General features: G+C 36.2%; 2 protein-coding genes across 6 annotated transcripts in view; both read left to right on the top strand.

The window, feature by feature from the left end:
• Positions 1-16,337, top strand: part of LOC6638028 (neurobeachin) — a 160,205-nt gene that overhangs the window by 27,040 nt on the left and 116,828 nt on the right. The gene's annotated exons all lie outside the window — the stretch shown is intronic.
• LOC26530175 (proteasomal ubiquitin receptor ADRM1-A) lies at positions 5,724-6,913 on the top strand. The gene has a single exon (XM_015179322.3). It carries the CDS (start codon positions 5,811-5,813, stop codon positions 6,855-6,857), a length of 1,047 nt encoding a protein of 348 aa, XP_015034808.2. The 5' UTR covers positions 5,724-5,810; the 3' UTR covers positions 6,858-6,913.

Genomic DNA, 16,337 nt, shown 5'->3' with positions numbered 1-16,337 from the left:
TTGTGCTAGAGGGAGAGACAGCAACTAAAGCCACTCTATTTCACTCTCTTACTGCCTTTCTTTCGCTTCATGGTTTGGTACATCAAATTGGTGCACCGCAAATCGTCGTCATCGTCCTTAGTCCTGTGTCCCCTACGTCCTGCATCCTTCTTTCCTTTGTCCTTGCGTGTAATTGCAACCAAGCATAGCGTTCTCGCATTCGCGTTGTCATCCTTGTTTGCCATGGTTATGCATAGTTGCACTCCATCTTGTCGTACCCGTGTCCTCTATCTTCTGCAGCTCCATTTCCTCATCCCATATGCATCCTAAATTGCTTTCAAGTTTATTTGTTGTTGCTCTGCTTTGAGATTTACAGCTTTGTTTGCTTTGGCTTGAACTTCTACTTTTACTTTTTTCTTCTTTTGGCCACCAATTCAATTTCTTTCTATTTTTTCTTGACATTTTTTAAATGTTATTTAATGGCCACAGCCACAGTATGTACCTTAAGGTCCTGGCATGACCAGGATCATTATTATTATTTTCCTTCTTCGATTTTGCTGGCTAATATTGCTCGTTTAGACGGGTCAAAGCAGTTTAGCTTTGATTTATATTTCTCTTTGGAATTTATGACCCAGCAGGTTTCAATAAAACATACTTATAGCAAATGTAACAAAGCTGTGAGTGTGGGCTTCATTTAATTGTTGCTAAAGAGACACCATACTGAATTTAACGAAATTACATAATTTTTTTTTAACGGAGCGAGTACAAAAAAATTTTGCCATTTCCGGCTAAACCCAACTCTTCTTCCGCTTATCATAATTGTAATCTCTGTGATACGGTGATTATATCCATCCGTCGTTGGCCCTCGGAAAACCCCGTTTTATGCAAACAAAACAAAAATGTAAATAAGAATATACCAAAAAGTGTAAACTAAATAATTATAATTAAAAAATTCTTCCACAGTGAGTAAGCATCGACTAAGCATCACTCTGTGAAAACGAACTAATAAAACATGTACTAAATATTATAAAATGGAATTAAGTTAAGCAAGGCATAATATGAAAAACAATTTGTTTACCCCTGCAACCTTTCCATATGCGCTTGCTGAGAAAATTTGTTTTATATCTTAAAAGCTTTTGAGTATATAAATAACTTCATTATTAAAAATCGAATTAAAAGTATATAGACTAACATTTTTGCCTACAGAATAAAAAATCTTCATTGGAAACGGAATTCCGTTTAAGGTGCAAAACGAATTTCAAGTTGTTCTTCGCGTCCTTTGTTTTCGTGCTTTTAGGTTCCCTCTTCTTTTTTGAAACGTTCCTTGGTTTGTATGCTCTTTCGCCTCTACATACAGCATGATTGGCGGCAGGTTTTGTTAATTTACGTATTTTTGGTGGCTGCTTCCCCCTTTGTTTTCCCTACCCTTCCGCACACTTGTTCTGCTGCCTCTATCGCTCTCTACATTTTCTGGCTTGGCCGTGTTGTTCTGTGTGTGTTCTTCTCTTCTTTGCCTCTAGCCAAAGTGGGGTCTCGCGTCTGGGTCTGGGCATGCCTGGGAGTGCGTGTTAGATAAACTGACAGAGCAGAGCAGAGGTGTGGCAGTGGCATTGGCATTGCCGTTAGGTTAGGTTAGCTTAGTTCAGTTCAGTTCAGTATAGCTTAGAGAGAATGGAAGGAAGGAAGGAAGGCAGCAGGATATTCCGCAAGGGCAAGCGGATATGTTGCCGTTACCCTTTCCATATTTACTCCATTCTGTTTCTCCCTTTTCCTTTTTGTTTTTATTTTTTTGTTGTTTCTTCTCTGTTTGTATTTAGAGCCAAGCCTTTGACGTTGCGAGTGACAAGTCATGTGTGTGGGCGTGGCGGCTTTAACAGACTATGGGCGCTACTTCTGTGCCATGTTCGTGGCATTTTTGTGGTTGCTACGTTTTTTCATGGAGCAATGTTCCACCTCGCTCTGGCTTTAAGCGTAAATCGACATTGATGACGACGATGATCAAAGGAATTTTTCGAAATCGTGGTACGAAAAAAGAAATAAGAACGAAAACAAATAATAATTTTCAATACCAATCGTTCAAGGCTTCATGATTGCCCACTAAATTAAAAACCAATCAGAATTCTGTAATGTTTTATTTGTTTATTTGATATTTGCTTTCAATACAATTCAAAGGGCGAAAAATGTTACATTTTTAGTTTAGTATTTTATTTTTATGTGACTAATGAGGCTCGTTTAAATCTTTTGCTAACTTCATGACTGTGTAATAAAGGGAATTTAAAAGTCGACTCCTCAAGTGAAATGTGTGCACAAACCATTTTTTCTAACAACCTACAAATGCCAAAACAACATCAACAAAAAATGAGAAAAATAAAACGGAGAGAAAGGGTTGTGTTTGGGTGTGGTTGTGGGTGTGGGTGTGCGCTGGAAAATTAGTTTAGGCCGTGAGAGAGAAGGAGGCGAATTTTTGAAATTCATAAAGTTGAGTGCGTGTCTGTAGGGGTGTATGTGTGTGTAAGCTAAGTGTGTGTTAATTTCAAGTTGACTCCTCGTTTCACTCGCATAATTGGCCTGTCTGCCTGCTGCATGCCGCCTGCCTGCTTGCTTGCCGCTCTACTTCGCTGTGATTCTCTCTCGCCTGTGTACATAAAACACTAAACACAAACCTAACGGAACGCAATGAAGTTCATGCTTATGAATTAATGACCAGAACAACGCAGTATATGGTACATAGAAACCAGCCACAGATAAATGTAGATAGGATAGTGAGACACTGAGAGTGAAACCGACACAGGCAGATAGACGCAGAGATATCAAAGAGCGAAGGAGGAAATATGGTCTAAATATTCGTCAATTTCAATTCAATTTGTTATTTTAGAAATCTTGTGCAATATTGATTAGTTAAGTGCAATTAATATTTTCATTTTACTTATTATACAAATAGATGTTCATGGCATATCATATTGTCAGTTGACGTACTTCATTGCAATCCAAATTCCATCAATTTGTATTCGATTGGCAAGTAGAATAACTTGAAAGTAATTAATTTTATTCGACAAACAAAAGCAAATTGCAATATGTCCCGACCAGAAAGATACACGAACGCAGCTGCAGAGGTGGAACAAAAGGAAACAAAACAAGCTAAAAAAAAGACATATGTAGGTATATATTATTAAGTCATTAGACTTAGTTAGGGCTTTTGTGTTTCAATTGTGAAGTTAAGGGTATTTTTTGTTCACCGAAATGTCAGAGGTCTCGCCCACATACATTGAAATTGTGTAATAAGGTTTTGGTTTAAAAAGTGTAGCATACATTTATGGGTGGTCCTACCATGACGATTTATATGCATTTTTTTTTATTTTAGCACAGCGAGTATAAACATTTTATTAATTGTGTGCTCGTATTTGTGCTAAGAAGTGAGTAAGAATGAGTTTTATATAAGTCGAATGGTTGTAGATGATAAATGATGAGGACAAAGACCCGCCTCAACATTCTCATAGACAATCACTCGAAATTTTGCAGTTTTAAAAGAAAACGGATTCAAAACTAAGCGAAAACCAATGTAGAATATACATATATGAATGTATGCAGATGGAAAACTGTCTTAGCAGCTTTCCCAAATGGTTTCCCCCTACCTTGAACCAGCAACATATTAAACTTTTAACTTATGCTTTTCTCATTTTTGTTGAAAAAAAATTCACTTTACCACCTTTATTATGTTTTTGTGTATCGTTTTTTTTTCTTCCTATTCTAGAACTTTATTTTTAATTTAATGTGCTTTAACCACACACACAAACATTTTCGTCTCGAATGTGTGTATAATATTCTATATTTTGTTTGCTATTGATGTTGCTTTTGCTGCTATTTTACCTGTTTTCTTACTCGCATCGTAAATTTATTGATACTCAGAAAAAGTAGAAATCATGCGAACGTGAAGCGTGGAGTGCCCAAAATAAAAGAGAGAACCCGAATAACCATAATAAAAATGAAAATTTGCCACAATAACAACAAACACAACAACGCAACAAAGAGAAAAAACAGCTAAAGCAACAACCAGTCATGACATGGGTTGGCTTGCTGTTGCCACACTGGCACCAGGGCAAAGTTGAAGCATTTGTCAACACTCTTTTTTTCGTCTAAAACACCCTAGTTCTTAATGTATGGGTATAAACGAATTTGCCAACAATATTGTCGCTTTTACTTGATGGATTCATTAGCTTCTTGTGGAAATTTGATGCTTACTTTTTATTTCCCATTTTACATTTGCTGAAACTATACAACATTTTCCGTGTATTTAAAAATATTTCATTTATCATTATATTGTTAATTTGATTGAGTTTTTGACAAATGTTTGAAAAGTCTAAGAATAAAGAGAGTATGTCAAATTCGCCATGTTATGGTCACAATAATACATATATATATTATACGTAATGGTTTTTTTTTTTTTTATTGTTCTTGATTTTATTTACTATTAGGTGATATTAGGTGTGTGTGTGGGGACGTGCGCGTGTGTTTATAGGTGTGTGTGTGTGTCCTGTTGCCAAGTCACCTTTTTTTGTTACATTTTACTTTCGGATCAAGAAAACGCGTAAAGCGTAAACTACAAATTGTTTTGTAGTTGCTGTTATTCTTTGTTATTGTTGTTGTTGTTGCTGTGGATGTAGCAACCAGCCAAATTGCCTTCATTTTTATTGGTATTTTAAGGCGGATGACCCACCCCATTACCGCCCATACACCTATACAGTCATTCTCTCATCCGGCCACTACTCCTATTTGCCACATCTGGCACATTTCGTCTTAAACTCTGCACTGGGAGTCGATTAAGGCAATTCCGTTACGCTATTTTATGTGTACACCCTTGCAAAGGGTATTCTAAAATTTGTTAGATGTTTGCAACGCATCAGCATGAGACGTCCAGTCGAGGGTATATAAACTTTGTCATAGCCGAAGTTATGTGGCTCCTCTGATATTTTATATTTCTTTCACTTCACCTGCCATTTTAGTTGCTCTCAATGTTTGTGGGTGTACACATGTGTTTGTGTGTGTGTGAGTGTTTGCTCACGTAATGCCCTAATTAAGTACATAAATTGTAATTGCTTTCAAATTCTTATCAAAGGAAAAAACCCATTAAGTCTCTGGACACCCCGGTAAAACACAAATATGAGAGAAGTGAATGCTTGTCTTTCCTGAAGGTCATAACTTTTTGACATTTCATGAGCAATTTTTTAATAATATAATTGTCATCGTAGTTTTATTTACATTTCTGATAAATTGTAATAATGCTTCCCTTGGATTGTAATACATATTTTATGAGTGATCTTATATGGATTATATTGAATTACTTATTCCTTTTCTGGTTTCTTTACTATTTACTTCTGTTGCAGGATATTTTACAGATTTTTTAAATTTTTGTGTGAAGATTTTAAGTAGTAGCTTTGGTTTTGCACCTACCTATCTATATATTTAGCTACGTCTGGCTACCCCATGGTGATGTGCTTAAGCCCCATCTAAGTCGGTCACTTTAATTTAATTGCACACAGAGGCTAAGCTGGCCACACTTAACGATGAGCAAGCAGCAGCAACAGTGGCAAGAACACTTCTTGCCTCACGTTTTTATGTGCTTTTAAGTGAGCAATTAAAGGTCAATTGACGGCCGTCTCTGACTTGCCGCGCCAGGTTAGAGCATTGAGACCAAAAGGAAAAGAAAAATGTGTGTGTGTGTATGTGTAAACATCAAGTAGGCTCTCATTTTACTGCACTCCATTTCATGCTGTCGACACACACACACACACAAGTGAATCTCACTGCGAAATTCTCTGTTTTTATTATTTTATATGTGTGTTTGTTATACTAATAACACCCTCGTTCATTTAGTAAAAAAGGAAATGTCTGATCAAAGTGCGAATTTGATTGAATATAAAGCAGGACGAATGATTATGGTGGGTAAGCGTATTGAGCCCGAAGAACGTAGGGGCTTAATCTTCCTTCGTCGATATATGGAGGATAATCAAATACATTTCTGTTGGTTGGATCGCAAAACGGGGCATATTGAAATTGATGTTGTAGCGAAACCAGGATTATTGCAGTTCCGTCGCATTGAACAATGCAAAACGGGACGGGTTTATGTCTTAAGATTTCAAGAATCGACACGTCGTTTATTCTTTTGGTTGCAGGAGCCGCAACATGAAAATGATGAAGAATTTTGCATTCAACTAAATGAATACCTATTGGGCCCACATGGCGACGGCACCATCGATCCTTCAAAGCCTTTAACAGAAGGTAGTGAAGAACGTTCCGGTGGTGGCGGCAACGACATTCCTACAGAAGACCAGTATATTTTTGACGAAGGGCGTTATATATTTATGGAAGAAGACGAAATGATGGAACTTTGGACCACCCCGAAAGATGGGCAATCGGCAAGTCAGGTCTTAAAAGACATAAATGAGGCTAGTTGCCTTCCTGCATTGGTGCAGTCACCGCAGCCTATGGATCTGGTCGACTCGCCATTCATTGAGTCCTCGTTTATTGACTTGGGCTTGGCCTTACAAATGGATGGCGAGTCGGCTGTATCAACACTTGTAAAATCTAAGATGCGTATGCGTGCTCTACTTGCCCAGCTGCCACCAGATGATGATAAAGCAGTAGAGGAGCCGGGACGGATGCTGAATGATCCAAATGGTTCAAGTCTATATATCGAGGAGCATTTACGTTCCCCACAGTTCTATGAGGCTTTTGCTCAGTTCTCTATTGGCTTGGAAGCTGGCGTACTGGGGCCCGTTCTAGAACCGTTTCATCTTGATGCTGAGGCAATGGCAGCCGTTCGACTCGGTGATTTGGAACTTTTTTTGCGTGTCTTGCATCAGGATATAAAAAACGAATAAGAGCAATGGTCATAAATAAAAATACTATAAGAAGAGCAAAAAAAAACAACAAGAAATTGCAATAGTCTTAGTCTTTGTCGTTTTCGTCGTTCAGTCGGTTGGTCCCAAAACTTACGAAGATAAATGAGATGCCATAAGTTAGAGAACAACTTGCTTGTACAACGTGTACAACAACTGCAATTGCAACAACACTAACACCAACAACAACAACAATAGGAGCAGCAATAACAACCTAGGCAAGAAGCCAAAAAAGCACTAAAAATATATATTCATTTTTTCTTTCGCCTTTAAGATATTTGAAACAAAAAGAGGAAAAAGTTAAAAAGGAAAAAAAAATATTACAGAAAAAGAAATACTTAGAAAGAACTAGAGTGGGCCTGGTTTGGGGTTTAAGGGACGGAACAACCGATTGAAAGAAGTCTCTCCCTCTCTCTTTTATTTTTCTGTCTCGGCAAAAATAAGGAAAGTTACAGATAAAACACTTGAAAAGTTTACATTCAACGAAAAAAATTTATGTATTTTGATACTTAAATTTGTAAATTTTCAACGATTCGGCAGAGCTGTGTTTGGTTAGTTTATTAGCGATTTTTTGTAAAATTTATCCAACGACAATATGATTAGAGTTTTTTTAGTCCAATATTTCAAAATCGCAGTTCTCTATTCCATTTTTATTTAGAAAATCTGTACAAAGTTGCAAACAATACAAGGAATATTATATATTTATCTAGAGTTGTTAAACAAGTTATACATTCGAGTTTGGGGTAATTAATTAATTGTATTAGAATGACGCAAAAACTATTCAAAACAAATTACCAAAAAGTTGAAAAATATTTACTATGCTCTAACCACATTGATTATTACTGTGTTGCGACTTTGAGTATCTTCACTTGCCTGTGTGTTTGTTCATTTCTTTTGGAGTTTCTAACACTTTATTCATTGTAAGTTATATGGCAAGGCAAATAACTGGCAATTAAGGCCAAAGGCAACCAAGAGAAAAAGGGTGAAAACGAAAAGTTTTATTTACACTTGGCCTGGGAAATGGAAATTTACTTTGAAGAAACAAACACACATAGACAAATGTCAGCAAATATGTATGTATGTACATATGTGTGTATGTTATACATGTAGTTAAGATGCTGCTAACTATTGCCATTGCCGCCTGTAATTCCTTTGACTACACAAACTTTTTACAGGAGACCAAGCATTCGCTCACCTTAGCCACCCACTTTCAGCCCAGTTACTCTATCTCTTCACAGTACTCTAATCATCAAGCACAAAATACAGAACAAACTAACTACATTTGTACCATTTGTATGTAATTCAAGATGGGAAGGAATGCTAGCAAAGAGGCAAAAAACCAAAGATGCCTGTCTGACAGCTACACATTGTAATGCTGAAATTTTTGAAATTAGTATGCAACACGCATAGCAACAAAATGAGGGAGAGAGAGAACGAGGGAGTGTAAGAAAGACTAAGACAGAGTGTGAGCAGGAGCTAACAGTAGTCAAGTGAGGTGAGGCCCAAATTTCTGGAAAACTAGTTAAAGTTTAGTGCACTCACTTGGATCTTTTTCAAGAATCTAATGTGGTTTGACCATAAATAGAATGTATGTATTCTACTCTGCATTGGCCTCAACCATTAATTGACTTTCCTTGAAGTACGATAATCAAAAATCTCTATTAACGACAAAATCAGTAATCGAAGTATGCGTAAATATGTATATATCGTTTACATATATCAGAAATGGGTCACTGTTAAAAATAACATCTTACTGTTAGGACTCTCCCTCTGGGTGAAAATTATGAGAAGAAGCTTCAGAAATGGTCTTGACATTGAACGCTGAACACTGTCACAATAAGGAAACGCACCAGCCTTAAGCGTATCCTGGGAAGAAAACTCGTAAAACGAGTAAATGAAAAAAAGCGATTAAAGGGAGAGAGAGAGAGATAGTCAAATATGTTTACGTAGCATTTCCATTTTTGGCACAAACAGTTGCCAAATTGACAGAAAAAAAATCAAAAACAAACTAGCGACTGCCTGGCTGGCGTCATCCTCTGCGGAACTGCATCCTGGACCTAATGGAAGTGGCCTAGTTCGCATCAAAAGGGTTCACAGTCCAGTGGGAATATAACAATAACTCCCAGTCTATGGCCAGAAAAAAGGAACGGAAAAACTTCGAATAAAAATCAAATAATAGCGTAAAAATTCACACAAAAACCCGACCAAGCCAACCAAAAAAAAAAACAAAAAACAGATATACAGAGCGATATATGAAGAGAGAACGTTAAAGAGGGACGTAGTGAGGTCGGGCAAGAGAATTTACGGCAATAAAATGTCACCGAGGATGCTTTGTTCTAGCTTTCAAATGGAAGGCGGCGGGATGTGAAAATGGTAATAGGATCGGTTTGGTGGTTGAGCTGTGGGGCGAGGTAAGGAAATCTTTATCCCAGATGCAATGAATAAATTTTTTTCGCTTTTTTTTCCCCCATAGAGGAGGAAAAGTTTGTAATACGTAAATTTGTTGAAATAAAGAACAATGCAAACATTCTATACCATCGCATTCCAGTTCATGCGGACTCACTTTGACATGCTCAAATCTACGCTGTTGTTAACTAGGGAGCATGAAACAATTCTGAGAAAAAAAATACCTCAAAATTTAAAAAGTATATGGATTCTGAAATATTGTGAAGAATGCTTTACGTACTACTATGCATAATTAGCAAGTTTGTGGCTGCCTGCAAAGGACCTTCTAAGCTGCATTCCTGAGCTAATTGGGGCTAGGGAAATAAAAAAAATATCTGATAGTATTGATCAATTTTGGGCTTCGCCATTTTATATTTTAGATCATTTTTATTTTGCCAAGTTGAGGGCTTCTTAAGAAACAAGCTTGTATGGAAATCTATTATTTGTTACAAAACTTTGTAGCTCATACATTTTCATTGGCTTTGTTTTTGGAAGGTATTGAAACATTTCATTGTAATGTAATGACAAATTGAAATAATAAACGCTGGAGTGTATAGCAAACTGACAATAATGCCAGATAGTGGTTAGATAGGCTATAGGAGAAGGACAAGTACCAAATGGGGCGGGGGCAGAGTGATGCAGGATGCATGGATATGCAATCCAACCCGGAACTGACACGGCACAAAAGGATATGCAACATTTACTAATAAATTTCATATTTACATGTGTGCGTGTGTATGTGTGTGTGTGTGTGTGTGTGTGTGTAAATGCAAACCTTTGGATATACCAACGTAAAATGTGCATAAAGTGGAGGAATAAAGTGAACGATGTGGAGAAGGAGGAGAAGAAGAAGCAGTCAGGGTGAATTGTGTCCCTTCGCTTTCTGTCTCTGGCTCTGCTTCCTTCTTTCTCTTCCTTTGTGTGTGTGTGTGTGTGTGCATTGGCGGTTGACTATACAAACAACATTGGGCTGACTGGCGGCAGTCCAATGCGGCTGCGGCGGTTTGCAAAATCACAGCAGGACATCAAAAAGGATGCGTGGCAATAACACAAAAGCGAAAACAAACAACAAACAGTGCGGCAGACAACAGGATACACACACAAACACATATACAGAGAGAGAGCTTGTCCGTTCCGCCTCTTCACGTGGTGTTGCTTTTGATGATGACGACCATGAGGTTGAGGAGAATGTTGCTGTTGATTTGTCACCGGGCAACGATCTAAAAGTCGCTATGGCACTCGCCGCCGCCGTTAATAAAAACCCAATATATGTATACATATGTACATATATATATATGTACATATATAGGATAGGATATTTCTTTTTCATTTTGATTATTCCAAGAACAATTAGAATTGTCAACAAACAAACCACACACAAAAAAAGAAACCAAAATAAAATAACAAGAAGAAACCCACAAAACCAACCAAAATCATTAACATAATCAATTTCGAAACAATTTATTATGTATCTATGTGCGCATATGTGATTTTGCATAATTGCCTAACAAAAAGTATACAAATATTTATACATTTAATCATTTTATCTATAATTTCTCTATTCTTCTTTATTGTTTATCGAAAAACATTATGCATATTTAAGAGCTGTCAATTTGCCCCAAACTAGCAGTAATTTTGCATAATTCATAAAACAAATGAGTAAGGGCCACAACAAATCTTGGTTACTTAAATGCTTTAACTTCAACTTTAAGAATACATAGACAATACATATATTGTTTTTCTTTCCCATGCTCTTGTCATGCGAGTTAACAATAAGTATTTAACTATATATTTGTGTTGGCAATTGTCTGAAATTAGTTAGTTAAGCGCTAACATTTTATTAAAAAAAAAGAAAAACAAATAACGACAGTTTGAAAGTTAAAACAACCATAAATGCTTGCATTTCCGACACCTGGAAATTTTTGATTAAAGGAAAACTTTTCCAAGTTGACTTTTAAGTGTATTTTCACTATTTGAAATTGTCGCATTGAAATGCTGCCATATTAAATGTACTCGCCATTTCAACCGAGAGAGTTTCTCCTTATACTTTTTTTTTGATTTCTTTCTTGACATTTAGATAATATTTGAAAAAAAAAAAAACCGCAAAAAGCTTAAGCGGATTATCCTGTTTTAAGTACTTCCTGGAAATAAACTTTTCTTTTCAATTTTTATTTTTATTTTAAGTAGACAGAAAATCATTTCATTTTATTTATATTTGTCATTGTATTTGGGTATTTTGTTTGCTTTTATTCGGAATATACATAAATATACGCAGAATAAATACACAAATATTCGCACATACACAAAGTGGATGAAAGAGAGAGGCAGCGAGGGAGGTAGAGACACAGATGAATAGTGGAGGAGAGAATGAAAAAGAGTATATAAAAATCCATAAGTTTGTCAAGCACTTAAATCAGACAATTTTCAATTATTAATTGATGCCTGCCAGCCACTGTGTATCCGTATCTGTCTCGGTTTTGGTATCGGTATCGGTCTCGGTCTCTGTTTCTGTTTCTATCTCTATCTCTATCACTGTGTGTGTGTGTGTCCTTAACGTATTTGCATTTGTGCTACTCTCCTCCTTTTCCTTCTTCTGTCGTCTATCTCTTATCCCCCTCTGTGTATACTATATATAAATATTTGCCAAACCAAATTCAAACTTGAGCACTTGACATTTCACGCTTCATAGCAATAGCAATAGCAATGGCAATGGCAATAGCACTTGGTATCTAAAGCGGAAAGCCAGTCAGTGGCGAAATAAAGTATATTCTCTACATAGAGATTCCTTCAAAATGCATATACCCTAGTCACCATCCCATATCATACTACCTACACGCTCCTCCTCCCATTCGATTCTCTTTAATACCAGGAGTATGAAAATCAACAGTAAAACCATCGTCATTTTCCTGAAGTTGATGTGCTATTTATTTTTGGTCTCATGCCCATGTTGATTAAACATTTGTGTTATGAAATATATATGTATATGTTGTTTTTATATATATGTATGAACGAGGGCTTAAAGGAAAGTTTACCATAAGAGATTAAATTAAACAGGATACATTGAATTCTCATACAAAGACATAAAGCAAATGCCGAAAGCAAAATAAATCAAGTTATCAATGTGTATACCAATTTTTATGTATAACTATTTATGTCTCAATAATACGTTGTCTATTACGGACCTAAAATTTATCTTACCATTTCAATCTACCGCGACCACAATTTTTAAAAGAATTTAATGATGATTTAGGTATTAATTATGAATTTTTATTTATATTCTAATAGAAACTTATTTTCTGGGGTCGTTGAGATGTTGAGTAGCCCTCGTTTATTTGCATTTAGTATGGAGGCAGAGAAGGCTTTTGATTTCTATTTACTGGGCGACTGCATTCCATTCAACCATCCATCCATCCTTTTACGCTTGCAGTTTTGATCCTTTAATAGAATATTTAATTTTAATTACAAACATTTGATTTCCCTCGTTCAAGCAAAGTCGCTTTAAAAATGCATGACACATGCATCACATGTGTGTGTGTGTACGTTTGTATGTATGTATGTACCTAAGTATGTAGAAAGCGAGTTGTCGTCTCCCTTCAATGTTGAATTTTGAATGTGTGTGTGTGTGTATGAAAACATAAGCCGGCCAAGTTGAGGCTGTGTCAGAAGAGCTTGAAAAGAGATTGGAAACTTGAGGCTTTTGTCAATGGCAAAGCAGAAAAGCAGCCAGCAGACAAGCTGCAGTCACAAAACCGGCGACGCGTCTCGACGTTGCCCATCATCTTGCCTTTTTGCAGCAAAAGGCTTGGCTTGGTTTCTACTTTTATATATTTTTAATGCTTATTTTTCTGTTGATACTGGCATGCACTTTGGGAAGATGTAAGCGATTAAGAGAAAAAAATCATTATACACGAAATGGCAATGAAGCTCGAGAGATAGGATTCCCATAAGGAAAATGTAGAAATTTATATAATAATATCCTTTTCGATGTACACACAAATTGCTCAACTTAAATTAGTTCGACCATGTAGGTAACAAATCGATCGATTGTTCAAATTCACTAATAGATTATTTTATTGTTGCATAATTTTACAAATACGATTTCTGAAAAATAGCAGTAAAAACCCATCGGTAGTAATTAGAGTGCCTGAAGTGTTTATCAAAATTAAGTCTATTAATCCTATTAAAATTATGTATTTAATCAATTTCATTTCCATGTGCCCTACGGCTCTAGTATGCTCTATTACAATTTAATCATATGGAAAATCAATTAATGAAACCTTTTTCTTTCCTTTTATTTGCAGGTGAGTAAAAGCTATTAAGCCAGAATACCTTTCGCCCTTCCCCAACCATATTGCAATTTATCAAGTAAGTTTGTATGGAGTAAATACATACATTTATTGTAGCAAGTGCAGAGTCCCCATGATTAAAGTCTCTGTCGATCCATCAAGCAATGATAGCATCGCCAGAGCCCTCCATTCCCCCGCACACCATTTACACATCACGCAGTGTGAAATCATGAAAGATTCGGTTTGCGCGTTCCATTTGTCAATGTGCAGCACGTAGTCAATCTTCTGGCTTGTCAAACTTGCCAATGTGTTGCAACCGAAAATAAAATCGAAAGAAAAGCCCTCAAGCTGAGGGAGCTGCAAAATGAAGAGAAAAAATAACGCAGAAATATTTGTTATTTGATGTTCACCCTCATTCAGTCATTGTCATCGTCCTCTGCATAAGGATTGTGACTAAGATGAGATGAGTTTGCCATATTCATAAAAGAAAACTGTCAATCTTCCACAGGGTAGTGTTTTGCCAAGCAACCAACCACAATATCAAATGCAACATAATCAATGGCAGTTTGAACAAAAAAGTTTTACAACCACAATCTACAACATTAATAACTAAATCCATTAAAAACAATAATTCGAAATGTCATTTTGTTTCCAATGTCATTCAAGTACATACATACAAGCAAATGAACATAGGTCCCGTGCAGTTAAAAATTAAGTTTGTTGGCAAGTTTGTAAAGGAAATTAACAAAGTTCATGCTAAAGAAGAGCAATGAAAAACACATTGGTAGAAGTTCCGTTTGTTAATATTTGTATATTGCGATCTAGGTCATTTGCTTATGGCTGTTGTTCTATAACGAAGCTTAGATACACTTTTATTTAATTTTTCAAAGGTTTTGTAAACTTTTGTGAGCCGTAACATCCATTTATTTACTTGATCAATTGTACCAATTATTTGTAAACTTCCGATACTTGAAAAAGTTTTTATTAAAAAAAGGACCCAAGATTGTGACCTATGTATGTAGTTTCTTTCATTCATAGTGCTAAGTTAAAATTTCTTGATATTTCTTTTGCACAGCATCATTTCATCACTTTAATTTTTTATTATCGTATTTGTCAGTACTAAATAAACCTGTTTTTTTTTCTCTTTCTAATTTAAAATGACAAACTGTCACGCCCACACTCGCTTAGGTTGCAGATGCCAGACAGCGTGTCAAAGTGCAGGCAAAGGCTGGTTAGCTGCCTGCCTGTCTTTTGCCTAGTGTATTAGATTTTCTGTGACATAAATAAGTTTATATGATTCTATTAGCTAAAAAAGCACAACAACAAACAGTATGGTTAGATTGAATCCTTGGTCTCTACGTATAAAATGCAGCAACAAAATAGCTAAAAATATCCCCATATTTCATGCACAGTGAGTGACAAGGGATGGAGAGAGACAGAGATAGAGAAAGAGGAAGAGAAAGAGAAAGGGAGTGACCTCTTTGCCTCTGCTGTGTGCCATAACAAAATTACAAAGTTCCCCAACTAAACAAGTTGCCAATAACAATATGAAGCAGAACTGAGACTGAGAGCACAGCTAGAATTTTTCGTCCTGGACACCTATCGAGACAAAGGACACGTTCACCATAACCTCCGCCCCAATTCTCTCTCATTCAGTATCCCTGTAGCTTTGCCTTTTATTTGAGTGAATGAGTGAGTGAGTGATGCGGGTGGTCACTTGCTTCTGGCATCATCCTTCTTATCCACCCTTCCTGCCTTCGTTGCTTTTCACAGTTGAGTTGCTCTAATAATGCAAATACACAATAAATAAACGCGCACGACCGACTAGTCAGTCCAAGCCAGTTCAGTCCAGTTCAATCAGTCAGTCACTCTGAGAAACTCAACTCAACTCAACTTTCAAACTCTCTACTGCTTCAACTTCTTTGTCTGCGTCTACTTTTTCCAATCTTTGATTTCACATACGATATTTTTGCAAAAAGGCCAAATGAAGCGCAAAACGCACCACTCAGAATTGGAATTTGTTGTTCAGTTATTTGCTTCATGGCATAGCAAATATTGTATATACTTATATACATATGTACATATGTATTTGCACAATATGCCAATTAGTTTCAGCTTGACGACGTCTACAAGAATATGTACCTATAGGTATTCTAAAGGTACACACACACACACACATATATCCACATATTTATGTATATGTGTACATTTTGGCATGTCTGAATTTACTTGACCCACTTACTTAGCTAGCCGATGGAAAAGGGCAAAGGAAAAGAGTTCAAATACAATATGTAGATAGAGCGCGAGAATTGTGTTCTCGCTAAATTGACTTGAACATCATTAAGCTAATGAATTAGTTAAAGGAAATGTAATAGACAGAGGTAGTTTATGTGGTACAAAGAACACTATTATTTGCTTCTTGAATTGTTAAAAGTCAAGTTCTTTCACGGAATTAGTAATTAAAATTGATTTGATTATTGACATTGGCATGGAAAAAAACAAATGAGAGAATGAAAAACTTTCTGTAAGTAAAAATGTGCATATTGAAGTCAGAAATTATAGTCGCTAACAAATATCGGTTTTGCATACAGATATGTGTGTATTATTGATCGATCTCAATTGTAGGTTTGCTTCTATTTTTTTTTTGGTTTTGCCATTCAAACTCTTTGATTTTGCATATTTTGCGATTTTTGTTTGCCCTTGTTTTGGAGCCTGCTTAACCTTCCTTCCT

This window comes from Drosophila willistoni, assembly GCF_018902025.1.
Source record: "Drosophila willistoni isolate 14030-0811.24 chromosome XL unlocalized genomic scaffold, UCI_dwil_1.1 Seg141, whole genome shotgun sequence".
In the NCBI taxonomy this organism is placed as follows: Eukaryota; Metazoa; Arthropoda; class Insecta; order Diptera; family Drosophilidae; genus Drosophila; species Drosophila willistoni.
This window is presented reverse-complemented; position numbering and strand designations above follow the sequence as displayed.